Genomic DNA, 27,797 nt, shown 5'->3' on the forward strand with positions numbered 1-27,797 from the left:
CCTGCCGCCCCCACCCCCACCCACCCCAGCAGGGTGCGTGAGCCTTAGTCCAGAGGGGTTCCTCACCCAAGTCAGACTGATTTCTGTGTAGACGGAGGTGGGGTTTGGCTCAAACCTGAGTCTGAATCCACGTTTACAGTGCAACGTAGCCAGACCCTTAGAGGCAGTGGGTAACAGCTGGGGGGTGGGGTGGGGTGGGGGAGCTTCACATTGTGCTTTGTAGTGCATTGTGGCAGAGCAGAACCTTCCATTTCCTCTCACTTCCCCCATCTAGTGAAATATCCCCAGTCCAGAGTGTCCCTGGCACGCCAGTTTGGGCATCTCTCCATAGGACCCACCCCTTCTCTTCACTCAGCACCAGGGACACGCAGCATCTCTGACACACACAGCTTCTGCACAGGGCTGCAAGGAGCCAGCATTTGGAGCTTTCCCTTAACAGCAGAGCTGGTGGAAATTTTAGGACCTAAATATTTTCCCACTGGAAAAAACGGGGTTTAATCAAAACCAAAAAATTTTACAGTGCCCCGCCATTTGGGGCAAAATGTTGTCAGATTTGCGGAGAGGAAATTTCAAAGCAAGGTGAACATTTCCATTCCAATTGAGATGTTGTGTTTTGTGAAAAACAGAAACGTTTTTCAAATGGCCAATTGGGGTTACCCCCCCCTCCCCATTTTGCCATTAAGTGAGGGTGAATGAATGAGGTCCAGGGTGGGTTATTTTTATTTATTTTTCATTATTTCTCTTCTTTTTATTTTAGCGAAACTGGAAACTCTTCAGGTGGAACATTTCAATTTTGCAGAAACTGCATTTTCCACCGAAGAAAAAAATTACATGGGAGATTCCAGATCAACGCTAATGATTTGAATGGACAGTGCCAGCATGGGGCCCAACCTGTGGGGAGAAGGTCAGCCCATGAGTCCCCCCCCAGCTCTTCCTTTGGTCCTGCTGCTAGGATGGACAGGGCTGGCAAGTAGTTTGAACTTCTCCTGGGTCCTAGAGACAGAGCAAGGAGGTGAGTTTCAGAGCTGACATGTGCCTACTCTTCCCATGCTCAATGCTCCCCTGGATTCTCCACGGACTGGGGATGGGCTGAGAATCAGAAAACCCCAGGGAGATATCGGAACGGGTCAGATTCCAAATGGGTTGGCTTGGTCCTGCATCTCCTTCCCTTCTCCATCCAGGCTGCTGAGACTCCCCAGAAGCAGAGGACCACACAGCAACCCTTAAATCAGCAAGAGGGCTGGAAAATGACTCCCCAGAAGCAGAGGACCACACAGCAACCCTTAAATCATCAAGAGGGCTGGAAAATGCAGTTACATTCCATAAGGACACCCAGGGACTGGATTTGAGGCTGGACAGAGCTGTTATAGGGAGACCCACCTTTTCAGACATGAGCCTCCATTTAATCATGGAGCGTTAAGTGCCTAAATATCTTTGAGGATCTGGGCCATAGCCATCCAAAAGCCCTGCACTGTGGGCACAGAGGGGAAGGTCCTGCTAGGGGTGAGCTGGAAACTTGGCTCCGAAATAGATCTTCAATTTGGTTTTGCACAAGATGCTTTTTTTTGTCGTAGCTGAAAAATGACTCCCCTCGAAAAAAATCCCCCCCACCCAATATCACTGAAACTTTTTTTCAAAAAGTTGTCGACGGGATTGAAATTGTCCGTTTTCAGCAATATTTCCCATGATCGTTTTTATTAATATTTGTATTGACAATTGATTGCCATGTTTATAGAAATCATTTCCAAACTCCTCATAGAAAAAGCAGGTACTGAGCACTCAGTTTTCAGCAAGACAACGCGTTTCGGAGATAACGTTTTAAGAAAAATGCCAGTTAACAGTACTGTGGAAAATTGCATGAAAAAAATAGACAAATGGGTCAATTTCAAACCCTGTGAAACAGAAACAAGTTTGACATTTTGAACAAAATTGTTTTCTTGTGTTTCAAAGAGCGCTGCTTGGAAAGTTCTTTCCAGTGTCTCTCATTGATTGGAGTGAATGCTTTATGAAAGAATGTGCAGTTTTTCTTTCGTTTCATCTATCTTATCCAAACCCGATCTGTCTACCTGGCTTGAAGTTTCTGCACATTCACTCTTGACAACTCTGGAGATTTTATCGCAAGTCTTGCAGTATGTGGTGTTTTTCTTAAAGCCCTGACTGGGAATCTCAGCTTTCATTCTTTTCTTTTTTTTTAAAGTGAGGTTCTAGTCCTCAGGGTTTCAAAGAGAAGCTGGAAAATGGGACCCCCGCAAATGCTCAAAAAGCAGAAAGCAATTAAAAAGACCCCCCCGCCCCAATTCAAAAATAACCTCATGATTGTTAGAGCCATCTCCTGAGGTTTGGGGCCTGACTCCTGGTGGTAGGGCTGGCCATTCTGCCTCCCTATCTATGGGATTTCCCGTAGTATTGAGCCCATTCAGGGGTTGGCAGCTGGACAGTATGGAGACCCCTGGTGATGGTACTGATGGGGATCCTTACCACGTTTTCGTCATGGCTCCCCTCCTCCTCCTCCTTGCCAAGCAGGTCTAACAATCTTTCCTTGATCAGCTGAAAGAGAGGCAGACTTGGTTACCTTAGGCAAGCACAGCCAGTCACAGCTCCCCTCCCTGAGCAGTAGCAGCACCCAGACAGGCAGGACACGCCACTCACTCTCCAAGACTCTCTGGGATTCACTCCCTAAAGGGCCTGGGGGCAGCTTGACGTCTCCATGGGAATGTGGAAGGCCAGATCTATCTCCAGTGCAGCTCCTGGGACTGTGGGCTGGCATCAGACCCTCCCAGCAAGATTGACTCCAGGTGATATGTTTCTATGGATGGGAGCTGCAATGGGCCGCCCATCCCCTCCACCCCCCATCTGGCTTGTGGCCCATTGTGTACCCCATACCTCAGTGCTGAGTGCGCAAAGGCATCTGGGAGACATGGGCCCTGTCCCTGCTGCCCTCATGAGCCGGGTGGGGGGCCAGGGGCTGACTGCACATCCGGCTCCAGCAGCACTGGCATGGTTCTAGGAGGCTGCAAATGTTGCGTTGAGCAGAAGGACTTCATGGGAGATGCCTAATCGCTGGGGCAGTCCCCTGGCCTGGCGCCCTCACAGAACGGACGCTGCCAGGCATGGGCAGGCTGTGATAGATGGCTGCATCCAGTTGCTTGGGAATGCAAACTGACAGGTTGTGGAGCACCACGTTTGACCGAACTGAAGCTGATGCAACTGAATGAGGAAAGTGCATAAGGGCCAGGCTCTCTGGCCATAGGAAGCTAGTGGAGGCTGAGGAAGGGGGATAAGTTGGCTCTGAAGCACCATGCCCAGCAGGCCCAGATCCTGCACCAGTGTTGTGGCTCCGTGGCTGGAGAGGGGACAGGCTAAAGCAAAAGAGGAGGGACCCGGGGGGGGGGTCACATTTCCCCCCCCCTCAGGCCTGCCAGAGAAGCCAGTGGAAGGAGGCTATGCAGAGAAAAAGGTTCTCTGCACAGAGGACCCAGGAGATCTGCAGTATTTCTGGGGGGGAGGAAGTCTCCTCCCTCGACAGAAAAAATTGGGGAAGAGGAAGCAGTTTTCTGACGGAACGCAGCTATTTTATCAAAGCAGAAATGCCCGTGGAAAATGGCCGTCCCGAGTGAAATGTTTCCAGTTATTGAAAAGTCTCAGGTGGCTGGGTGAAAACTTTCTAGAAGCCTCCCCCCCCCCTCCCCATTTTTGCCCACCCATCTGACATTTTTCAGTTGCTGAAAACCACAGAACGTTGGGCTTTCGAGGTGAACCCGAAACGTGTTGTAGAAAAATTCTGACATAATGTTTTCATCCAAAATTTTCCCTGAAAAAACACCCCAAACATTTCCTGAGCAGCTCTAGCAAGAAGGCCTATTTCCAGAGAGGCCATGAAACCCTGGAGGATGCTGGTGGATGGGCAAAGATACTTTGGCAGGAGCATGGGAACTGCCACACTGGATCAGACAAGCAGTCTGTCTTGTTCTATCTCTGACTGCCAGTACCAGGTGCTTCAAAGGAAATTGCAAGTGGACTATTATGGATTAACCTATCTGCATAAGAACATGAGAATGGCCACACTGTGTCAGACCATGGGCCATCTAGCCCAGCATCCTATCATCTGACAACAGCTGGTGCCTGAAACTTGAGAGGGAAGGAACAGAACAGTGCAATTTATTGAGTGAGCCAATCCGTCATTCAGTCCCAGCTTCTGGCAGTCAGAGATTTAGGGACACACAGAGCATGCGGTTGCATCCCTGCCCATCTTGGCTAATAGCCACTGATGGACCTATCCTCCATGAACTTATCTAATTCTTTTTTTAACCCGTGTATACTTTTGGCCTTCACAACATCCCCTGATAATGAGTTCCACAGGTTGACTGTGTGTTTTGTGAAGAAATACTTCCTTTGGTTTGTTTTAAACCTGCTGCCTGTTAATTTAATGGGTGACCCACTGGTTCTTGTGTTATGTGAAGGATCCTAGCCCCAAAATATCCCAAGGGTCCTAACCCCAGAATATAGGGACTTCTTGATGTAAGCAGTGTCAGGATGAGCTCCACCCTGACATCTGGTGGTGAGGTGTGGCAAGTTGTGGAAAAGAACTTCAGGGGCCGATCTCATTTGCATAGGCACACCCACACCGCCTAGAATGAGGCCATAGCTGCCGAAATGGTCACTTTGGCTGCTGTGGGATCCCCAGTGTCTCTGTTATTGGGGCAGGAAGAATAAATTGTTATTACCCTGATTATGGGAACTGTGCTTGGAACTGTACTTGGCCTTTTGTTATGATGGAGGGACTCACCATCAACTAAATAGCACTCGCTAGGCAAGGGTCATGGGTTCCAAAACTCTGTGAATTGAGAGAGGCTGGGGACAAGTATTAATACTTGGTGGTATAGGCCCCTTAGTGAGGGCCTTACATGCTAGTTGCACTTCCTCCTTTCTCCACTGTGGAATATCAGAACTAATTTTGATTCTATTAGGAGTCTAGTTACAGGCTGCTGATCTTACTTTGGGCTAATAGTGCACCAGCACTGAGGCTCCCCTACTACAAGCTGAATTCACCTAAGAGCTGAAATCACTGAGTGTTGTGTTAAGTAGTGGGGAAGCCTGAAGATACATTGTGGAGCAGGTTGGGGGATGGCTGGAGTGCCTTGTGGGCAGGCTGGTGCAGCAGTTTGTGGGATGGTGGGAGCTGCTTGTGGGCCACAGAGCGGAGCCGAGCGAAGCAGTTTGTGGGGCGGCTGGTGGAGCGGAGTGGAGCAAAGGCCTATGGAGCTGTGGGGCAGTCAGCTTCAGATCATGTAAGGTGCCCCTTATCTCTCTCTCCCCCCCGCCCCCATCTCCACCCAGGTTGGGAGGTAAAAGCTCTGCAGATAAACTTTTGAACTCTGGGGCTGCCCTGACCAGGGACAGAGACTTTTGGGTCGTTGGATTTTTCGGACTTTGGGTGATTTGGGGTTGCTGGACTCAAGAACCAAAGGGAAAGGGCATGCCCCAATTTCCTTGGGGTGGGTTTTTGCTCATGGGTTGTGTTATGAATCCTGTTGGTGGTGTTTCCCCAACATAATGCCACATTGTTTCTCTCTGTTATTAAAAGGCTTTTGCTACACTCAGACTATGTGCTTGCGAGAGGGGAAGTATTGCCTCTTGGAGGCGCCCAGAGGGGGTGGTATATATTTGTCCCAGGTCACTTGGTGGGAGCTCGAGCCGGTTTGCATTGCGTTACTGGAATGGATCCCCTAGATATTGAACCTGGCCCTTGTTGCTGCCAACTCCGATGGGTGGAAGGGTTACATTTACAAGGGGAAATTGACTGGTAATAGCTATTCCAGAACAGTTATCTGGACACTCTCACTTTTATTCTGGGAAAGAGTGTTCATACAAGGGAGGTATTCCAGAATAGCTAAATTATACCAGAATAACTATTCCAGAAAGGGTATTCTGGAAGAGTTCTGCAGGTCAATTTCCCCTTTTTCAATGAAGGTTACTGATCTCTAACAGTTCTTCCAGATGGCCTCAGTGTATAACACTCTTGGGATGTGCAATGCGACTGTGCAGAGGTCTCACAGAATAAAGTGTCATTTCCATTCATAACGCCAAGAAATCAATGTTTGCCAAAGGAAAAAAACCTGGCAAGAGAAAAATATTCTCCAGCTTCTATGAATGGAACCCCGCCTCCCACCAGAAACTTTATTTGAGAGAATTCTTATTACCTTCTTATCAAAGAATCCAAAAGAGAGACTGGATTTTAATCAAATTCTGTGCATGCACAGATTGAGATATAAACCAGGGAGCAGAGTATGTTTGAACTCCAAAGCCGGTATAAGTTTTATGCTTGTGTTTTTCATTATATTTTATTGCAAAATAATGCTGCCAAATATGGATGGCTGCTCAGAAGGGACTCTGTCAGTAGAACTGCCTGCCTTCCGTTGCAAATGCATCACTACCTCTTTAATAACATTTAAGACCTGTCTACTCTCGAAATGCTACAGCGGTAGCTGTAGCGGTTCAGTGTGGACGCTACCTGTGCTGACAGGAGGGGTTCTCCCATTTGTGTACATAAGCCACTTCCCCAAGAGGCAGGAGCTAGGTTGATGGAAGAATTCTTCCATCAAGCTAGCGCTGTCTACACCAGGAGCTTAGGTTGGCTTAACTACATCTCACAGCAGTGTGGATTTTTCATACCCCCCCCCCCAGCAATGTACCTGGGCTGACCTAACTTTTTAGCATAGACCAGGCCTTAAAATGGGATTGTTTAAAAGTACCTAAGCAAGTCAGGGGCCAAAGGCTGACTGAAAATCAATAAGCCATATATGTCAAACCCAAGGAAAGTAGTCTGACTTAGTGGATACAGCACTGAACTAGAATTCAGGACACCTAGGTTCTATTCCCAACTCTGCAACTGGAGTCCTGGGTGACCTTGAGCAATTCACATCTTCTCTTTGTGCCTCAGTTTCCCCACCTATAACATAAGGACACTGTAAAGTGCTTTGAGATCTTCTGCTTAAAAGCACAATCTAAGTGCTAGGTCTTATTATTTAGGTGCTTTTGAAAATGCCATTTGACTGCCCCAAACTGCATGAGACTAAAATATCCAGGACATTTGAAAAAGGCATATGTTCAAAAGAAACTATTTCACTAAAATATTTGCATATGTTAAGAACTATTTTACTAAAATGGTCAAAACTATTTTACTAAAGTATTCTCTGCCTGTCACTAAAATATCGGAAAAGCTTTTTGTTTAATAAGTGAAACAACATATGTCCTGGCATTTAACTGGCATGACATCGCACATGCCCACAGAAGATAGTCATTGTTTGCAATCGGAAACCTGCACTTCCGTTTTTTACTCCTCTCTTACGCAGTCATGTTCTGCATTCAGCGGCCAATAGAGGAGCCCTCTTGTAACTAAGTTATCCCTGTGAATTGCTGTTGAGGGCAAACCACAGCTATATTGTCAAAGGGATACATTATTATTTGTGGAGTTGTAGTACCCAGCGTCCCCAGTCGGGATCACGGCCGCATTCTGCGCAGCGCTTGGCATATACAAAATAAGGGCAGTCCCTGGCTTGAACTGACTAGAGTCTAAAAGCCCAATTCTGCCACCTTTACTACAGTGGAAGTGTACCACTAATGCTGCTTAAATGAATGTGCCTCCTCACGACATCCGTGTTGCACACCACTAGAGACCGCCGGGCTCGGGTGCCACCACTGGGTGACTTTTCAATAGCCTTTTCTACTCTGTGAATAGCCCGGCTGGAAATCAAGGGCTGCTTGTGTAGCAGCTTGCATCGCAATTGTTCCTGCTTAACCATCAGTGGTGCGTTAGAGTCTTCTGGCTTGTTTCAGAGTAAGGTGCTGCTCAGTCCAACGACAGGCAGCAGGATCCAGCTGATGTAACAAGCAAGCTGAGTAGGGAAAAGTGGGTGTATGTAGCAGGGACAGGAGCACATGGCGACATACCCAGAGAGTGAGCTGGTTAAATGGTCAAGTTAAACTAGGTCCAGGAGCAGAGGGGAAGAGTGGCCTTATGGTTAAGGCTGTCGGGTAGGATGCCAAGCACTTGGGACTAATTCCCTGCTCTGCCACAGCTCTCTTGTGTGACCTTGGACAAGTCACTTAGCCTCTGTGGGCCTCCGTGCCTGGCATCCAATAGAAGGTAGGGCACAGCTCAGAAAGCGACACCAAGTGCCTTTAAAACTCACAGATTCCCAATGCCAGGGGCAGATTGAGACTCATTCTGCTCTCAGGTGCAGACCTGGCACTCTTGGATCATCTGTGTCCTGCAGCCAGATCTGCGCAAGGAGCCTTCCAGAGCCAGGGGAAGGCTCAGGTCCAGGCATTTTGACACCCCCCGGACACCCTGTACCCCTTCCCTTGCTGCGTCTGTGCCCAGTCTCCTGGGTCAGCCTGAGTACAGCCTCATGCCAGGGCAGCCTGGCTCTAAGTCTGCAATACAAGCACTTGGGCCCTGGCTCTGACACCCACCCCTCGTGCAATGAGACCCAAGAGCAGCGTGCCAGGAGCACATGGTGTGTAAACCCCTCTTGCAGACTCTCCTGAACATTTCCCATTGCAGCCCCTCTCCTGTGGACTTCGTTCAGGTCTAACACTGAGACACAAGCTTCTCAGTGAATGTCTCTTACTAGATAACTAGAATAGCCTCCCCCAGGCTGACCAAGAAGGAGCACAGCATGCTGGGACCTGTAATCAGCAGGCTGCTTTGCATTAAAGATGAAGGCAGCCAGGAGCAGCATAGCAAACGTACGTTTGGAGCACATGCCGGCCCCTCTTGACTCTATGCTGTTCTGCTGCATGCAGGGCTGACAGCGCTCCTCCATCCCTGACGCTGCTTAGCTCTGCTGAGATGGGGCAATTCTCTGACATGGCAGCTTTTCGAGTCGCCAGCCCTGACAGGACCTGAGCGCTCACCAGCAGCTCTCCAGTGCAGAGCCGAAGTGCTGGAGAGGGGTAAACAGATGCAGGGAGCCGGTGGTCCCCGAATTAAGACATCTGCTTGGTGCTCTTATTCTGCAACTTGCCATTCCTCCGGGGGAAGTCCCAGTTCCAGCTGCGTGTTCTCGGATTCTGGACAGGGTTTAGGATAGCTGGTGCCAATGGAGAGAAGCCATTCAGATTTAGTCCCTGCTTGTGTAACCCACACACCTCCTGGGTATGGTGTTCTAGCTGGCTTTTAGCTTTTAGCTCACTAAGCTCCAGAGGTTCTATCCCGCCTGCCACCAACCGGGCTATAGCATTACAAGTGGGGGCTTGTCTGGGATTTCAAGGGGAAGTCCCTGAGGTTCGGGAAGCGCTTCCTTAGCTAGGGGAAGTATGTAACCCCCACACCTCCTGGCTGTGGTGCTCTGTCCCATCTAGTGGCATCTAGACCACTTAGAGAGAGAGAAAATGAGTCTGCTCTACAGCCTGAGCTAACATCCAGTTGGCTTTGAGCTCATGCGGTAGAGGCTCATGCACTAAGCTCCAGAGGTCCCCAGTTCTATCCCGCCCCCCAACAAGCGGGGTTTGTTGGCGTTACACTTGCTCACTGGACTGAATTCAAACTTCATGTCTTCCCCTTTCACAGCTCAGATCTTGTCTTTTTATGATATTCCTTCACAGCCTTGGCAGTCTCAAAGCCTGTTTCCTTTCCCCCACTGTCATGTCTTCATCCATGCAGACCCACAACCACGAGCCATTTCCCAGTCCCCTGGTTCCAGGCTCCCATCCTCTCTTCAGCCCAATCCCTCCAGAAGGCCACTTCTACCGCAAGCCCCACATGTGAGGAATCAGATTGGATTCTCCTGGGCTGTCAGTGCACCAGGACACAGCCTGCTGCGATGTTTGCATTTTGTACAGTGCCGTTCGCAACCTTGGGAAATGATCACTAATGTTAATGGCTGGGAGTCGGAGTCGGCTGGGAAATGAGTCGGCTGGGAAATGAAATCCCTCAGGCTTTCTTGAAATCCTCAGCCTCTTTGGGGAGGGCCAGGCTAGTGATGGGGCCTCTGTTCAACCCTCAGCCCCATGGAAGGCTTGACTCCTTTCTCCTTCAGCCATTCCTGGTAGCCGGGCATCCAGTCTAGCTTGTAATATCGCCAGCGAAAGAGATTCCCCAGCTGCCCTTCGCCCTCGCTCTGCTCTGGAGTGAGGCAGATCCCCTTAACTTTTAACCTTGATTGAAGTAGCTTTCAGCCATCAGCGCCTGTCCTGACCTCAATCAGGGCAACTGTGGCTCCCTGCCTGCCTTGCAGCTCTGCTATCGATCTGGATGCAGATTTGGGCCACTATGTCTAATCCAGACTCCAAAACACAGCTCATTTTCCACTTCTCTAAACTTGGGCATTTTCCATGCATTTGTAGCCCCCTCAAAGCAGATCCCTTGTCTGTAAATTCACACTCTGTGACCAGACAGTATGCGCCCTCTGGCTGCACACACTCCACGAAGCATACTCCCTATGGCTGGCCATCCCAAGGGGACAGTGGGGGATATTTGCATCACTGACGAGCCAGTTTCTTCTTTCTGTTCAAGTGACTCCATTGCAGGTGCCTGCTTCTCTCTGGATTTAGGGTCCCAAGACAGAGTTTTAAGATGCCAGGTCTGGCCTGTAGATCAGCTTGTGAAGGATGTGGTGCAAAGCCTGAGTAGGGAGATCCCTGCAGTGGGCTATTATGAACTGTTAATGAAATTAGAGGTGTGGGGAATTTTTTCACCTAATTCTTTCTTCACTGAAAAGTGAATTTTTTGGAGCCGGACACAGCATTTGGTGGATCATTTCAGTTGGGGAAATGTTCCTTCCCAAAGAGTCAACACGCTTCCACGTTGAAATATTTCAGTGTTTTGCGCTGAGGTGGCGTTTCGATTTCAAATGTGGCCAATTCCCCGCCCCCAAAACAGAAAGGGTGATAGCCACCTGAAAAGGCCAAAATCCAGATGAAAAACTTTAAACAAAATTAGAGTCGCGTCAACGTGAAACAGTTCAGTCAATTCAACATGATTTTTTTTATTTTGCATTTTTTTGATTTGATGAAAAAATGTGTTTTGGTTTAACTCAAACTGGACTTTTTTTTAGAGTTTGTGGTTTGGCCCCAAACTGGAAACCCTATTGTTTGCTCAGCTCTAAGTGAAAGTGCTCCGAGGTTATGAAATTCCCCTTCCGAGGCAGGAAAAGGCTGTCTCCCCAGTCATATCTGATACACCCTTGGCCAGGGGAGAGACTCCATTTGTCCCACAGCAGGTCTGGACACAAGTCAGCCTGCTAGGATTTGTGCTGTGTGGGGTGAACATATCAACAACATGCTTTGTAAAGCAGGTATCATTATCCCTATTTCACAGCCAGAGGAAAACTGAGGCCCATGCCCTGCCTTGAATCCACACTGCACTCAAGGGGAGCTGTGCGTGTGCTTGGGTGAAATCAGGCCAGTATGAGGCCTGTGCATGACAAAGGCCTGTTTTGCGGGTTCATGTTGGCCCGTGTTCCCCTCATGTCAGGCAAAAAAGCTACAGCAGAGCTCGGACTAGAACCCAGGACATCTGGCTCCCACACCGGCATCCTGCCCCTAGGACTACACTGCCCCCTGTTGAGAGGAGGTGAAAGAGGCAGTCGAGTCCCAGAGGATGGGGTGGCAGAGTGGGGGAGACTCCGGAATTAAGCCCAGTTGCCCCCTTCTAAAGGCTACGGTGTGAACTGGCATGGCTGGTGGTTGAAATGATCTCCCAGCGTTGGTGCCCCACAGCAGGATGAAGCCAGGGGCCCAGTTTGTCTCTTGAGTGCAAAGCAGTGGGTGCCCCCTTGGGCAGCAGGGCATGATGCAGGTGCATGCAGAAGTGCGGGGGCTGGGAAGCTTATGGGGGTGCAGGGCATTGCTCCGAGGACCATGGAGGGAGACGGGATGAAAGGAAGGCAGCGGTGAGGGTGTGGGAAGGATTGAAATGCAGGGAAAATTTCCCCAGCTGAAACTATCCACCAAATCCTCCCTCTGCTGTGTACACTAAGGCCAGCTTGGGCCTGGCCCCTAGGAAATATCATGCTTGTCCGGCTGAGGTAGCATGCATGCCCATCACATATGGGCCGGCCAACTCCCTCGCTCTGTGACGACTCATCACCAGTCTCAGCGAAATGGAAACTGAAACCACCGCGATGTGGCCTGACATCCCAACTCATTCGCTGTTCTTAGGAGCTGGCAACACGGGCAGATGCTGGGGCCTGGGACGCCCACTTGTTCCTGGGTGGCACTGGGGATGTGAAACATGGGGGACTCAGGGTAGGGGGAGTTAAAGCTCCCCCTGGGGAGACATGCTGATGGCTTTGACTGGACTGGGCGGGGCCCAGATGAGGCATCAGGACACCTGGGTTCTATCCTAGCGTTGGGACCTAGAGTTGGGACTTGATCCTCTGTGCCTGCTTTTTTTCCATCTGTAAAACATGGATGAGGAGATTGTCCCTTCTCCTTCACACAGAGGCCTGACTGATCCTTGCAGGGTGCTTCGACGGATGGAAGGTGCGACGGCTGAGCACAGTCTGGGCTAGCTTCCTCCATCAGTGTGTCCTGGTGCTGAATGGACACCCCTGTAGCAAGGAACCGTAAGTTGAGTCTCTGGCCTATCCAGCCTCTGAGCTGAGAGGGCGGCGAAGTGCCAGCTGGGCTGGGTGGCATTCAGTAGTGGGGTCGCTTGTCCCATGCTCATCACCCTGGTGATGGAGCCACTGGCATGTGAGCTCCTTCCAGACCCCACTCATGCCCTGGCTGAGAGCCACCGCCCCAAACTCTCGCTGAAACATTCCAGACCTGATGCACCTGATGTTTGGGTTCCCATTTTAAATATGGGGATGTGATGCGGAGGATGTTATATGTGGGTCCGTCAGGTCCCCAGGGTGGATGAAATATCAAACCTCAACCCCCCACTTGCGTGTCTGGAAATATCTCCACTTCTTTCATTTGCAGCACAAATTGCACTTCCTGTGAAAAAAAGCGAGTGCTCCGTCTTTTTCTGCCTGGCTGATTCAACCAAGGCACCAGTGATATTAAAAAGGGGAAGTGCTCATCGCAGGCAGAGACACGAAACAATATGACCCTCCCTCCAGGGAGCTGCTCCATGCTGGCCCGGCCACAGTTTCTGGATGCTGCACATACACTCCGGTATATTTCATGGCTCAGCGGAGTCTGCTTTTTTCTTTTAATGAAAGAAACCAGCCAAGATTCTCCCTTTGAGTTGGTTCGGCCCCCTCCAGCCTCTTGCTTTGTTTGTTCTAGTGACCTGAGTTCCGGTTTGACAGCCCTGGGGACCAAAATCCTTGATCCCACCCCAGATGGGGTGCAGTGAAAGCTTCCTCTACACGCTGCCCCATCCAGGAGCCTTGCCATGGCCTATTCTAATCCCTGGCATCTGCTGGGCAGTGGGACGCGGAGCAGGGCCAGGTGCTGTGATGATAAGAACTACGCTTTGCACACGTGTGTGGCATGTTCACACCACAATTTCAGCTCCCTCTGCAGGTGTTAACAAGTCAGACTGAGCCACCAAGTGACTTGCCCAGCGAGTCTGTGACAGAACCGTGACTAGAAACCAGGTGTCCTGACTCCCAGGCCTGGGTTACAATCACAAACCCATCTTCTCTCTGGAACAAGGTGGCTGCTTTCCTGTGGGGAACCAGACAGGCACTTCATCTTCGAGGAAGTGTAGACTAGTGGACAGAGCACTTGACCTGGACCCAGTCTGTTCCTGGATCTGCTGCTGGATGACCATGGATAAATCACGTTCCCTGCTCTGTGACTCAGTTTCACCATCAGTAAAATGGGGATAATGGTATTGGATTTGAGCTGTTGATTCGGCACAATATTCACTAGAACAAACAGACAGGGTGAAGGAGGAGAGAAGTAATGCCAAGGGGGAATCTTGGTTATGTTTTTTTCTTCATAAAAAGAAATAACCCAAAGTGGAACTCAGTAGGCCTCTGATGTAAAATGCCTCGGTGTTCTTATCTCCCACGGGTCTCTGAGCAGCCAGCCAACGGCAGCTTTTAGTCACTCTCACCTGAGGCTGGATTAGAACCTGTGACTGGGAGGTGAAAACTCCAGGGCATAAAGACTTTTATTTTTATTTCGTTCTCTGCTCCCCTTGAGGCTAAGAGCCCCTTTCATAAAGGAAAGAGCAGGGCTTAAATTCAGCTGAAGCTGTCTGGAGCAGAGTTCTGGTAAGTATTTTCAAACATTGACTCCAGCCTGAGTGTAGCCGGGCAGTTACCTTGCTCCTGAGGGAAAAGGCCAGGCTAATTGGGGAAGCAGCCACAGCCGGGGCCATGCCCCAATCAGGCCACAGCTGGACCTATAAAAGGGCTGTGAGCCAGGAGCTGGGTCCGTCTCTCTCTAGCTGTAGAGAGAAGGACCTGGCTGCCTCAGAGAGAAAGGGTACCTGAGTAGAGCAGTGCTGGGGAGCTCCAGCCTGGTAACCCCCCAGGCTGCAAGCCTTGTGCAAGGCCTAGAGAAGTACTGGGGCTAACGAGCTGTAGCCTGGGGTTAGGCAGAGGCAGCTGGTCCAAACCCCCTTGCCCGTGATGAGTGGTTTACAGACTGCAGTCTGCCCCAGTGACTGTCAGTAGTCATTGAGGCAAGATGGGGATAGAGGGTGGGGGTTCCCCTGGGAGGGGAAACCCAGTGTGTGGGGGCACTGCCAGGGGGCAGCACCCCAAAGTAAAGGAGCACTGGGGTCCAGGAGGGACATGGGGGCCAGCGGTAGGCAAGACACCATCCTGCAGAGGGCGCTCCAAAGCTGGAGAGCTAATTCCCGAGACGACCAGCAGGCGGCACTGCTCAAATCAAAATTGCTGAGGTGAACTGCCCTGGAGAGGGGACAGTGCCGGCAGAGCCCGTGCTGCAGCAGGGTGTGTGGGAGGAACACGCTCTCAGCGTGTTCACGGCTGCAGACTGGGCTTGCCAGGTAATGCTATTGATACTGAGGGAAGCAGATCCCTTCCTGCCGCACCGCAAGTGCACCCCCAGAGCTCTGGGCTGCTGGACAGCACATCTGGCACATGGCCAGCAGCACATCTGGCACACGACTAGGAAGCAGGGAGGCGACAGGCACCAGGGTTACAAAAGTCTGTGCAATGCTACTCCTTGCTCTTGGTTTGATCATCAGAATTGATGTGATGTGTCACTTACATGAGATGGGATAAAAATACTCAAGGTACATAGCCCTCCTGCTTCAGGGTGGATGCTGAAGTGGGGGTCAGGAAGGAACTTCCACCAGGGCTTGGTTATGCCATAATTTCCCATTATGGCATTGATTTTCCTCGAAGCAGCTGGTACCAACCACTGCTGGAGAGAGGACATTGGTTCTGATCCGGTCTATCAGTTCCTAGGTCCCTAGGGAGCTGCCTGCTTCAGGACTGGCCATTCCATGGCAGGACCGAGGACACAGCCTCCCTGATGGAGGTGTAGAGAGGGCTGCCCAAGGTAGACCTAGCATGAATCCATGCTGGCCCAAGCCAACCCAACCATGTCAGGCTCAGAGCTGCAGAACGGCCCAACTTCCCACCTCTCCACAGGATTGCAGCTCCGGATTACTTCAAGATGCTTTCAAAGATGATGATGATGATTTTATGCAGATGACTGTGAGAAAGGCACAAAGGCAAGTGGTGAAGGGAGGGGGCTCCTGGGGGAGCGTCACCCCCTGAGACAAAGCTTCTGAACAGGAGTGAATCTCAGCCAAACTACAAGCACCTGGGCAGCAACACAGCTGGGGCTCTCGCTAGGTGTTCCCCTGCACCCAAGTCTGGCTGGGTGTCTGTCCACAGGGCAGAGTTCCCAGTGCCCAGACTCACTCAATCACACAGCACTCACACTCCTTAGCGGTGGAATGAGGAACACAGAAGGGGAGATCTTACCTCATAAATATAATCAAAGAGCTCTAGTATTGTTAGGATACTAGCACCAATAAACAGTCCCATCTGACCGCCAATGTCACCTAGGGGAAAGAAAACAGCTCGTTTTACTCACATGCTGTCAAAGAAACGTGCTCAGGGAATGCAGATGGGGACCCATCAGTTATGTCTTAGCTAGGATTTTCTGAGCATCAATCAGAGCCTTTCTCTCCCAGCTAAGAATGAAATCCCAGGAGATACACAGCCAGAATTTCCACATTGCTCTCCATCAAGGTTTCCCCTGAGGCTGACATGACGGTGACGTGATATTGCAGATGGCACTCACAGCGCGAGCATGGCTTCTTGCCCCAGCAGCTCCAGTCAGCAAGCGCTGCGATGAGAAAAGGCTACATTTACAAGATAAACTCCACATCACACTCATGATCCAATGTGACGAAGGATCAGGTGCATTGTGTCCCGCAGGGGAGCCCATCGGATTTGAAACCTTCCCCCGCTAATTGCCAGGGATGAGGGAAGGAAAGAAAAGATGGAACAAATCCCCAGGTAGGAAGTGGTTTCCAGTGACTTGTCAGCTGGGCTGCACAGCTCGTTTTACAGTGCAGGCAGGTATGGTGGTGCTGACCTGCCCTCTGGAATGGCTGGGATAGAGCATGGGGAAATATTTCAACACTTGACATTGACTGGAGGGGAAGGCTAAAGGTAAAATACTCCTAAACAAACAAGACTTAGGTCTTAGCAACTGAACCTATCCTTCCTCACGTTAAAGGGGGTGTGGTGCAGGCTGACAGATCTGCAGGTGGAAATCCTGTGTCCTTAGAGAACATGAACAAGCGATGGTCATGCTGCCTCTTACCCCTGCCCGGGGAATGTCACCTTCTAGGGGTGGAATGCAGTCTCCATGGCCCACTTTCTTTATAGATCTTGGTTACAGGAGTGCGCGCTACCAGTATACAGGTAAATAGATACGGTGCCAGCAGATGGCACTCCAGAACCGGGCCTGTGTTTTGTCGACCCTGTTGTTGTGCATCGTAAAGGGTTTTCTCTAGCAGCGCTTTACAACCTCTGTTTTTTCAGGTTCTTTTGCACAATGGCTAGCAAAGGGGACAACTGCACTGCAGGTACCTGAGCACTGAGACCTCGACTGACAACACTAACTCACGGCATATAGGCCACTGCACCAGGCTGCCTTTGCCCCTAGAAACAAAGGGCCTATTGCTTTTCCAAGCCGCACCCACGTAACTGTTCAGGAGCCCTGGCTGAAGCCTTGAAGCTGCATGAATCCTGTCAAGAACAGAGCCCTGCTGTTCCAGAAAGCCCCATAGCATCTCTCTGTACTCCTGCCCTTACCAGCCGCCTAGCCTTGCGTGGGTCCAACAGCATAGCTCAGTGATGACAGCCCCATGAATATCTCATTGCATCAATCTGTTAATGGACCCTTACTAGCATCCAGCCTGAGTCACTTTCAAGGCTGCAGCGTCAGTAGGTTCTAGTCATTTACTTAAAAAATGGAGAGACAATAACAGCAGAGGAAAGGGCTTAAGGAGCTGCAATCCTCCCAAAGACCTAGAGGCCATGCATCCTAGGAGCTGAGCATTTCCACAGCTTAGGCACTAGAGGGACAGAGGGTGCCTGGGGAGTTTCCAGGAGTGCCACACTCTGGGTTTGTCCAGTCACCTAAGGTCAAGTTGTGGGAAAAGAGCAAAACAGTCACTTTGTGCTTCTACTAAAGCAAAGACTCCAACTCACCTCTGCTCTTGCAAATTCATTTTTGTTTGAATTCTTTTTCCTTTGCAAATGGAGGAGGTTTCCCTACTGGACTCCCACTGTTTCCCCCTGACCACCAACAAACGACGTCCCTTTGCCACGCACGTGAACCAGGTTGGGCATTTGTGACATTGCATCGCACAGCCTGATTGGAACCAGCCCAGAGTAACTCTGCATGGGACTGATTATTGCATCTGCTATTGTCTAGATGCTACAATGGGCAGAGATACAAGAGATGTGGGTTTTAAATATGGCCACAGACTTACAAAGAGATCTCAGGCAAGACTCTGAGCTCAGTTTGCCCGTTGCCAAAATGGGGGAAGTGAGATTTCCATGACTCACGTCCAGGAGCACTGGGAGGGCTAAGTACATGGTGTTACATGTGTGTTACATGTGCTCTGAGCTCTTGCCATCCAGCCAGGAGGCCCCTAGGGAGGAGGCAGCCTTTCCTTCTGCAGCAACGTGCCAAAATTTGCAAGGGCGCCTTTTCCTGCCAAAGGACTTTGGGTTCAGTCCTCCCGAACGTGGCAAAAAATGAAAGTGCAGCGGGGTGCAAAGTCACGTGAACCACAGGGTCAGAAATGTTCACACTAATTTCCGTGAAAAAGATTTTCACCAATTTCTCCCAACCCTTTCCCCCAGCTGAGGAAAGTGGTTAGGGGAGTAGCCTGGGACTTAGGAACCCAGTGTTCAGCTCCCTGCTCTGCTATAGGCTGCCTGTGTAACCTGTGACAAGTCGCTTAATCTCTCTGTGTTGCAGTTCCCTGGCATGCCCAGCCTCATTAGGGTGCTGAGAGGCCAAATAGGCTAAAGATTGTGAGGTGCTCAGATACCAGTGAGGGGGACCAGAGAAGGGCCTTAGCCAATCAGATCAGTGCTTGTGTCTCTGTATAGTGCCAAAAATAATAGAAACTATATTAACTGATAGCTTGGTAAGTGAAGGTGATGGCCCACCACTAGCCGTTAGCAGCTGGAACCACAATTAGCTAAAGTATGGAAGCAGCCAACAAAGGCAGGTGTGATCAGCCCATGCAGTTCTGTCCCCATATGAAATGTCCCTTGCTTTGTTTTCTACTCTAGCAGCTGGGCAGAGAAGGGGAGGGGGCACAGACTGAGCAGTTTGCAGTTGGGACCAGAGTGGGTGAGAACAGTGCCCAATTGTTAACATTATGCGAATGAGCATTATGCAGATTTCGCTTAATCTTTACAGTGAATGCCTTGATAGTTATGGCTATCATCTTCCTGACTTTCAAAGCAGTGTGTTCTGTCACTTAGGGGAGTGTCCTGGCTCACCTCTTGCTGTATTCAGAGTGGTAGCTGTGTTAGTCTGTATCAGCAAAAACAATGAGGAGTCCTTGTGGCACTCTAAGGTGTCACAAGGACTCCTCCTTGCTCTTGCTGTACGAACATCAAAGCTAGCCCAGACAGCCTCAGTCCAAGCTGTGAACTGATCATTTTCCTGGTAATTTACACTGGGAAAACAATGTTCCCCGGCAGCTGCAGTCACAGGCAGAAAGACCAATATGCTTAGCAATAGATAGCCCTTGTGCAAGAATATTGAGTCACAGTGAGCCACTGTATCTGTAATAGCAATGGATACGGGCTCCTTTCCAGTAGTTCTTCCATTGCAGGTACCCAGGAGAGCTTCATCCACTAAGTATGAGGCGAAGTGGTTAACTGATTATTCACCTTCCCCATTATTGTATTTGCTGGAATACACAGGATGCCAAGTGATGCAACTGGAGGTAATTTTACTGTATGTTCCCAATCTGTCATTCAGCTTAAAGCATCCATGAACAGAACATGCTGTATTAATTTAGTAGAGAAACAACATCTATAATATCGCAGTCCAGAGCCCAATGGCACGTTCTGACAGTGTTTCTGTTGCAGGGCAATACATTGCATTGGAAATGCAATCTCCCTGCTCCTGCTGGTTCTTCCCATCCTCTTGACCTACAGCCTTCTCCCTCTCCTGCCCTGGAGCTGGACCCACCCATCCCGGAGTCCTAGAATCTACTCACCACATCCCTAAAGCCAGCTGCCCACTGACCTGACTCTGGATCCGTCCCCAGTCCCACTTGGTTCCTGGCCAGGTACCTCTCAGCTTGCGGTTGCTCCAAGGAGAGGGAGGGGCGTAGGAATAAAATCACTTGCACCGTAGCCGAGGCTTATGTCTGACAAAGCTCAGGGGGAAGAAATCATTTGAATACTTATTTGAGACTGATTTTTGTAATGTCTCCTAAGTTCCTCGCTATTGCTCCTGGCTCTAGTGTCCTGCCCGTTGGGTGGCTTGCTGGGAGTCCTCAGGCCTGTCTATTCTCTTCGGCGTATCTCTTGAACCTCAGGGGCGCTGAGTTGGCCAGAGGAGTAGCCAGTGATCGGGGAGACCATATGGGCTCTGCATTCATGACAGGAGACACTTCAGTCGTCCCTCCATGTCCATCTCGGAGCGGACGAGACAACATAGGCTCATGCATTCCCACTGCCCGTAAAACCATTCCTGCAATTTCATCACGAGTCCCGGGATATCTGGGCTTTTTTTAAAGGGTTCCCCTGAATTTCTGATTTCTGCCTCTGAGCTTCTGAAGTTTTGTCCTTTTCCAAAATGGTCGCCCTCCGCATCACTGTTAGTGGGGCTGAAGCTGACTCCCAGACCATCCTTTTATTGTCCATGTGCTCCCTACTTCTGTTTGCATTGCCAGGACGCTACTTCTGATCCAATTCCTTAGGCCTGGAGATGTCGTGGGAAAGGCTGCTGTTTACCTTGTGTAGTAACTGGAGTTATTCCAGAGGCACGGTCCCTATGTGCCTTCCACTCGAGGTGTGCGTGTGCTCCATGCATCTGAGACCGTAAGATTTTCACTAGCAGTGTGTTCGTCCGCACTGGCGCCCTTCTCCGCCTCGTGCTCCGATCAATGGATATACGAGGCTGTGCGGTCCGACCGTCTCTCCAGTTCCTTCTCTACTGCAAACCGGTAAGGGTCAGCTGCAGAGGGGAAGGAGGATGGGAAGCAGATCACCTATGGGGACCACACAGCTCAAAGAACTCCAGTTACTGTAAAAGGAAAGTAACCTTGTTTTCCTCTTTGAGCGATGGCCCCTATGTGTATGTGACTCGAGGTGACTCACAAACAGCATTCACTGAGTCGGAGGCTGTGAGAACCTCGGCAGTATCACAGACTGGACGACTGCTCTGCTGAAGGATGTGTCCGCTGTACAAGCTTGCAAAAGTATTGACAGAGCTTCATGTTGCCTCTCTGCAAATCAGAAGAGGGGCATTTGGAAGAGAGACTACTGGTGTAGATCTTGTCAAGTGGGCCCTCACAACTTGTGGAGGAGGAGTCATCGTTAATTTGTAGCCAACTAGGATGCAACCTGAAATCTATTTGAAAAGTCTCTCTGAGGAGATAGCTTCCCCTCCTATGCATTTGGCAAAGGAGACAAGCAGTTTAGGAGATGTCCTGAAGTATTTCATGCTCTGTAAGTCCAATGATGCCGGCACCAGCTAGGAAATCTTTTCCATTTTGCTGGGTAGCATTTTCTCTTGGAGTCTCTTCTGCTGCTGCCAAGGATGGATAGTACTGCCTCTGAGCATGACCCTTCTAGGTTTGCCATCCATCCAGATGCCACATTGTTAGATGGAAGGATGCAAGGTTGGGGGGCGGATCTTGCCTTTGTCCCACATCAGTGAGCCTGGGAAGAGCAGAACATGCCCATGAGAACATCTGGAGACTGCAGGGGAACCAGAACTGCATTGGCCACCAAGGAGCAACTATGCTCACCAATGCTCCATCTTGTTTGATCTCCCCCAGGAGTTGATGAAAGAGAGTGACAGTGGGAAATGTATACATCAGTGGTTCCAACCACTGTACTAGAAATGCATCCCCTTCAGAACTGTGGCCTGGAGCCTCACTGGGGCAGACACTGAGCTTTTCTTGTTCTCTTGAGACGCAACGGGATCCCGCAGTGGGAATCTGCACTGCTGAAAGATGCTCTGTTCTTACCATTCGTGGTCGTTGGAAGAATGCCTGCTGAGGCTGTCTGCCAGCGTGTTCTGCACCCCAGGAAGAGGTGCTGCCGAGGGGGTGCAAAACCAAACTAAAACCAAACCCAGGTACTGCCAAGGGGGTGATCTGGTGGTGAGTGCACCAGGTCCGGACATAGAGCTCTTCCATGCAGAGATGGGTGGACATCGCCCCTCCATGTCTGTTCATGTAATAAACTGGCCTGGACAGGCAAGGATGGAGCGAAGGGTAGGAATCATGTGAAGGCTTCACCTGCTGCATGCAGGTCCAGAAGGTTTATGTGCAACTGGGTCTGAGTACCCTGTGCTACATGTTCACACACATGTCCCCCCCATTGTTGGGAGGTGTGTGTAATCAATCTTTTCCCCTTCCCTTCCTCCCTCCCCCAGGCACACTGCCTCCCAGGTGAGCGAAGTCAGAACTCCGTGGGTACATCTGCACAGCCAGCAGCAGGCAGCTTCTGAGCTTGGGGTGACAGACTCCGACTTGCGGGGCAGCATAGACCATGCTTTTAAGTTGCGTCTCGGACCAGAGCTCGGGCTGCAAAGCCCATCCCACTACTTAGGCTTCAGAGCCCCAGCTCCAGCCCGAGCCATAATGTTTACACTGGGCTCAGAGCCTCACAGCCACTCACTGCACACACGTACCCTGTGGGGGAGTGAAACTGGTTTGTCCAGACTGTGCTTGCTTAGCATTTAGCCTGGCCACAGCCACGCCTGTAGGAATCACAGATGGAGTTTTGCAAAGGGTGTCAGATATATACATGAGGCCATGGGACTGAAGAGGATAAGGCAGGTTCATATCATTGTCTGAGGGCTCAGCCAATGTTGAGCAATGCGATCCTTTGTAGCCTGGAATCTGTCCTTAGTCAGGAATGCTTTGGCTCGGATTGAATATGGGGTTGCTCTAATAAAGCCTATAATCTGCACAGGAGCTAAGCATGCAGCTAAAAGCTGAGCAGGGGCGAGGCTGTTATCCGTACTTCTTGGTATGACTTCACTGCTAGAGGCCAGCTGCCATGGAAGGGGAACATTGACAACACTGATGATACAGACGAGCTGCCACTACCAATAACACCTTCAGGAATACCCTGGGTGCCATAGAGAGACTGAAGGGGGGTTCTCTGCATTGGTAAGGACTAGGCCCACAAAAAACTGTAGGGACCTCCTGTGTGCCGGGTCAATGTCTATGTGGACACAAGCATCCTTTAAATCAACAGCTGTGAACCAGTCATCTGTGTTTAACAAGGGGATTACAGAGGCCAGGGTCATTCTGAACCTCAAGGGGTGGATGAAGACCTTCAGCTGTCTGAGATCCCACCTCCTTTCTTCTTGGAGATGAGGAAATATCATGAATAAAATCCTTTTCCCCTGTGTTCTATGGCTTCCAGATGGCATAGGAAGTCTACTTCCTGTCTGAGCATCCTCTCATGGGAGTGCAATTGCAGCTATAACACTCTGATCAGCCGGTAGCATTTCCCAGGGTTAAACTCTCAGTGGGTGAGTCTGCGGCATTGGAATCTGCTGTCTCCTGATGGCCCATGGTGAACTTCATGGTGCGCTGTAAGACCTATTGCTTTGGCCAAGCTTTGGTTGGCCTCTTGGCTAATAGCCTAGCAGGAACTAATGCTTGTTGTTTTTCCATCCCCATACAGCCATACTGTTGCTTGTTTATAACAGTGTTGTATGATCAGGTGTGCTGGCAATGGGGAGCAGGCTATAGGGTCACGTCCACAGGGAGCTCACATACAATGGGTGTTTGATGATCCGTATGAGACAAGGGAGTGTTTTCAATTTAGTGCTTTATGAGAAAGTATTATCATCACTAACTATCCCACTGCGACTGGCCCCCCCTGACATTCTGAGCAAGGGCTGAATGAGCCACAGATGCTGAACTGAATGCACAAATACACTTTCCATTTAGGAACCTTGCCTATTCTTGCACATTAAACCCCTCATGCAGAGCAGGTGAAGCTGTGCAACCCAGAGAGAAGTCACCTCCTGAAGTTCATCACATGGAGACCACAAAGGAGGACAGCCCTCTGAACGCAGAAGAAAGTCTGAGAGTGGATGCTAGGAAAATGCTCCTGGTTGTGAGGTCAGGAGGAAAATGCCATCTGCAGTGCCCAGTGCCAACCGGAATGACTAATGCAGCCCGTACAGCCCAGATCAGTAACCTTTTCCCCTATGAATGAGGCCTTTGTACAGACTTCTAAGGAAAACACAATACTGTTACAACATGCATCAGCAATAGAGGCAGCCATCAGTCACATGGAGACAGTGGCTTTCATCCCAGGGATCCCAAATTGAGAGAAATAGAGCGAGAGCATGCTGAGATTTCTTATGAAAAGTAGCTAACGTGCCCTCAGGGCTGGAGAGCCTGCCCTCCTGCAGTGAGGACTTGTGGAGAGCAGGTAGCCTGACCATCCTCAGCACTACACCAGGGGCCCAAACCTCTCACCATACTATTGTATAGCATTTCTCAGCCATGAGCTGACAGAACCATTCTCCACTCTCGTGTTCTTGCTCCCCACATTCTGGCCAGGCCAGATGTTCTGGCATCAGAGCAATACCAGGCTGGAGTTCTGGCCCCAGACGCTAGTGCGAGAAGCCCCTTTACTCTCCTGTGACTGATGAATGCTTCTTTCAGCTTCCTCTGGGATGGGTACCCTGAACACCCCTTGCTGGACTGTGAACTCCCCATTCCAAACTTGCCTCTGGACAGCTGCTGGCCGCTGCTGTGCAGTAACTTCCCTTCTGGCGGAGCAAAATTTCCCCGTCTGTCTCTAGACAATCACAGAGTCATGACAGAATGACGGGAGACATCCCTCCTGGCAGAGCTCCCAGGCAGTGCCTTCCCCTCCCAGTATGCCAGACTCGAACAGATGGGTAGCAGATAAGATCTTGCCCAGCGCTAGCAGCATTTAGTCCATCAAACTCACATTAATCATTCATATTTGTCCAGAAGCTTTCGGCCCAAAAGGAGCCTGGTGCAAGCCGCCTCTGCAATCATAGGGTTGGAAGGGACCTCAGGAGATCATCTAGTCCAACCCCCTGCTCAAAGCAGGACCACTCCCCAATTTTTGCCCCATATCCCTAAATGGCCCCTTCAAGGATTGAACTCACAACCCTGGGCTTAGCAGGCCAATGCTCAGACCACTGAGCGATCCCTCCTTTGCCCAATACCTCTACTACTCCACTGGAATGCAGCTGCCTCTGGGGTTGAGCGCAGCAAACTACCTGTGTACAGCAGCAGGCCAAACCGCTACTCTTGTGATCTTTAGCATCCACACTCCGTAGGCAAGACTTGGGTATTTTAAGTTCACAAGCCGTCCCCCACTCCTATTACCCACAGGAAACGTAATGAAACATAATGTATAGGGCCCTACCAAATGCACGGTCCATTTTGGTAAATTTCACTGTTTTAGGATTTAAATAATCTTAAATTTCACGGTTTCAGCTATTTAAATCTGCAATGTCACAGTGTTGTAACTGTGGGGGTCTCGACCCAAAAGGTGGTTGTGGGGAGGTCGCAAGGGCATCATAGCAGTGGTCACCGTATTGCCACCCTTACTTCTGTGCTGCTGCTGGTGGCGGCATTGCCTTCAGAGCTGGCCTCCCAGCCAGCAGCCACAGAGCTTCCTGCAGCTGGGAGAGGTTCACTGAGGTGGGTCTGACCCGGCTGCGGGAACAGCCTGTGCTGGGGAAGAGAAAGTCCCATACCTGGACTAGCAGCTGCAGCCTGGCTCATGGTAGAAGCCCATGAGCTGGTAGCACCCCGCAGCCCTCCCCCTCCCAGCTCTGGGCCCAGCCCTCAGGGTTAAAGGGGCCTTAGGCTGGCTCTGTGTGTGTGCGGGGGGTGGCCACAGCACCCCCCTGACCACGGCACCCTGGGTGGTTGCTCACAGCACCCATCCATAAGGCCAGCCCTGCCTCCTCCACAAAAGTGACACCCTCCCCCATACCATGCCACCCACACTTCTGTTTTGCTGCTGGCAGACCTCTTGCTCCACGGAGTTTACATGCAACAGCTGAACCTTGGAACACTGAGCTGACCAGCTAGCATCGCTCCCGTCCCGCTCTGCTGCCTGTGCAGGATTTCTGGGCTCTCCTCCATCCCAGCATGTCTCTCTTTGAATTGTCTTTGGGCCTCAGTGTTCTTCCCTTTGCAGAATGATTGTGGGAGGGACCCATCTGCTGGGAACAGAGACTTCCACGGCTTGGATGCAAAGGTAATTCATTAGGCAAGACACTGCATGTGTGACAAATTGTGCATTCTGTTCAGGAAATAGAGGTCAAACCTGCCAGCTTGGCTTCAGCATTTGTTCTTGGCACAGAACCTGAACAGGGGGTGATGGAGACCTCCCAGGGCACAGCTGCCTGCCTTCGGCTCTCGAGCTGCCACCTTTTCCAGCTCGCGCTTCAGTATGTGACATGCTGACCTTTCAGATTCTCCTGAAAACCGCACACGAGATGCACTCGAGCCGTGTGCCTCCCCAGAAATATGGGAGCTGGATTCATAAATACACACTGGATCATTGGATGGGGGGTGTGGTCTACACATGTTTAGAGAGGAGGACTTTTCAAACACAGGAGACATACGGCGAGCCACTCATCTCTGGCTGGGCTTGCATCATTTGACTTTGCCATGGTTGCTATTTACCAGAGGAGTTTTGTATCGAAGCAGATTCTACTCCCTCTCTCTCTGATTTGGCCCTGTACTGGGGACGTACCATGCTAAGTGTGGGCAGCAAACAGACAGCCTATGCTGGGTGCTGGCTCTGCGGCAGCATCAGCAAAGAGAGATGGGGAGTAGGAGAGAGAATGCGGGTGGAAAGGAGCAATGAGAATCCCTGGCCTGACATGTTGGCTGGTGGGACATGGGGGGATTGGAATCCCTTAGAAAAATTTTCAGAGTAGCAGCCTGTTAGTCTGTATCCACAAAAAGAAAAGGAGTACTTGTGGCACCTTAGAGACTAACAAATTTATTTGAGCATAAGCTTTCGTAAGCTACAGCTCACCAGTGAAGTGAGCTGTAGCTCACGAAAGCTTATGCTCAAATAAATTTGTTAGTCTCTAAGGTGCCACAAGTCCTCCTTTTTTTCTTAGAAAAAGTGTGACAACACAGAAGAGAGATTCCAGTTTATAAAAGGAGCCTCAGATGAGTGCGAGGGAGATGAGCAAAGCCACAAAATTCACCATGCTACTAATTCCACTAATGCCACTAATTCCAGTTGCTCCCAACAGCCACGTCACCACAGCGCCCTGTGCTGGGAGTCTGCCAGCTCTTGCTAAATAAGCAGCAGGGAGCTTGACGGGGACATTCGAGGAAACTTCAGTGCTTTGGGGGCTGCAGTAGTCGGCGCTGTTAATTCAGGTGCTGTCTGCTGGTGGGAATGTGAAACTGAGCTCTGCAGCACTCCTTAAAGATCCCACCGTGTACTTTGTAAGGGAGCAGCTACTGGTTTCAGGGATCTCGTTTGGTCTAGCTCTGACTTGAGCAAGTACCCAGAGCTCTTGCACTCACCTCTTGTCGTAAACGGGTTTCTATAGAAACTGTAGAAAACAGCTGCTGTGTCCCACTCCAGAAGCAGCTGGAAATGAGTGGTAAATACAATAATCCCTCTGCATCGCCATACCCACCTCACAGGACGCACTAGAATCATAGAATCATAGAATCATAGAATATCAGGGTTGGAAGGGACCTCAGGAGGTCATCTAGTTCAACCCCCTGCTCAAAGCAGGACCGATCCCCAATTAAATCATCCCAGCCAGGGCTTTGTCAAGCCTGACCTCAAAAACTTCTAAGGAAGGAGATTCCACCACCTCCCTAGGTAACGCATTCCAATGTTTCACCACCCTCCTAGTGAAAAAGTTTTTCCTAATATCCAACCTAAATCTCCCCCCACTGCAACTTGAGACCATTACTCCTTGTTCTGTCATCTGCTACCACTGAGAACAGTCTAGAGCCATCCTCTTTGGAACCCCCTTTCAGGTAGTTGAAAACAGCTATCAAATCCCCCCTCATTCTTCTCTTCCGTAGACTAAATATTCCCAGTTCCCTCAGCCTCTCAACATAAGTCATGTGTTCCAGTCCCCTAATCATTTTTGTTGCCCTCCGCTGGACTCTTTCCAATTTT

The 27,797-nt window shown here is 50.3% G+C and overlaps 1 protein-coding gene across 1 annotated transcript in view; it reads right to left on the reverse strand.

The window, feature by feature from the left end:
* The window catches only part of LOC144258017 (acid-sensing ion channel 2), a 1,355,089-nt gene that overhangs the window by 498 nt on the left and 1,326,794 nt on the right, over positions 1–27,797 (reverse strand). The window contains exons 8-9 of the mRNA XM_077806320.1: positions 15,873–15,952; positions 2,479–2,547 (exon numbers count right to left, since the gene is read on the reverse strand). Of these exons, the coding sequence (XP_077662446.1) occupies positions 2,479–2,547; positions 15,873–15,952 (149 nt within the window). The remainder of the gene's footprint in view (positions 1–2,478; positions 2,548–15,872; positions 15,953–27,797) is intronic.

The sequence above is a fragment of the Eretmochelys imbricata genome, chromosome 27 (genome assembly GCF_965152235.1).
Source record: "Eretmochelys imbricata isolate rEreImb1 chromosome 27, rEreImb1.hap1, whole genome shotgun sequence".
NCBI lineage: Eukaryota > Metazoa > Chordata > Testudines > Cheloniidae > Eretmochelys > Eretmochelys imbricata.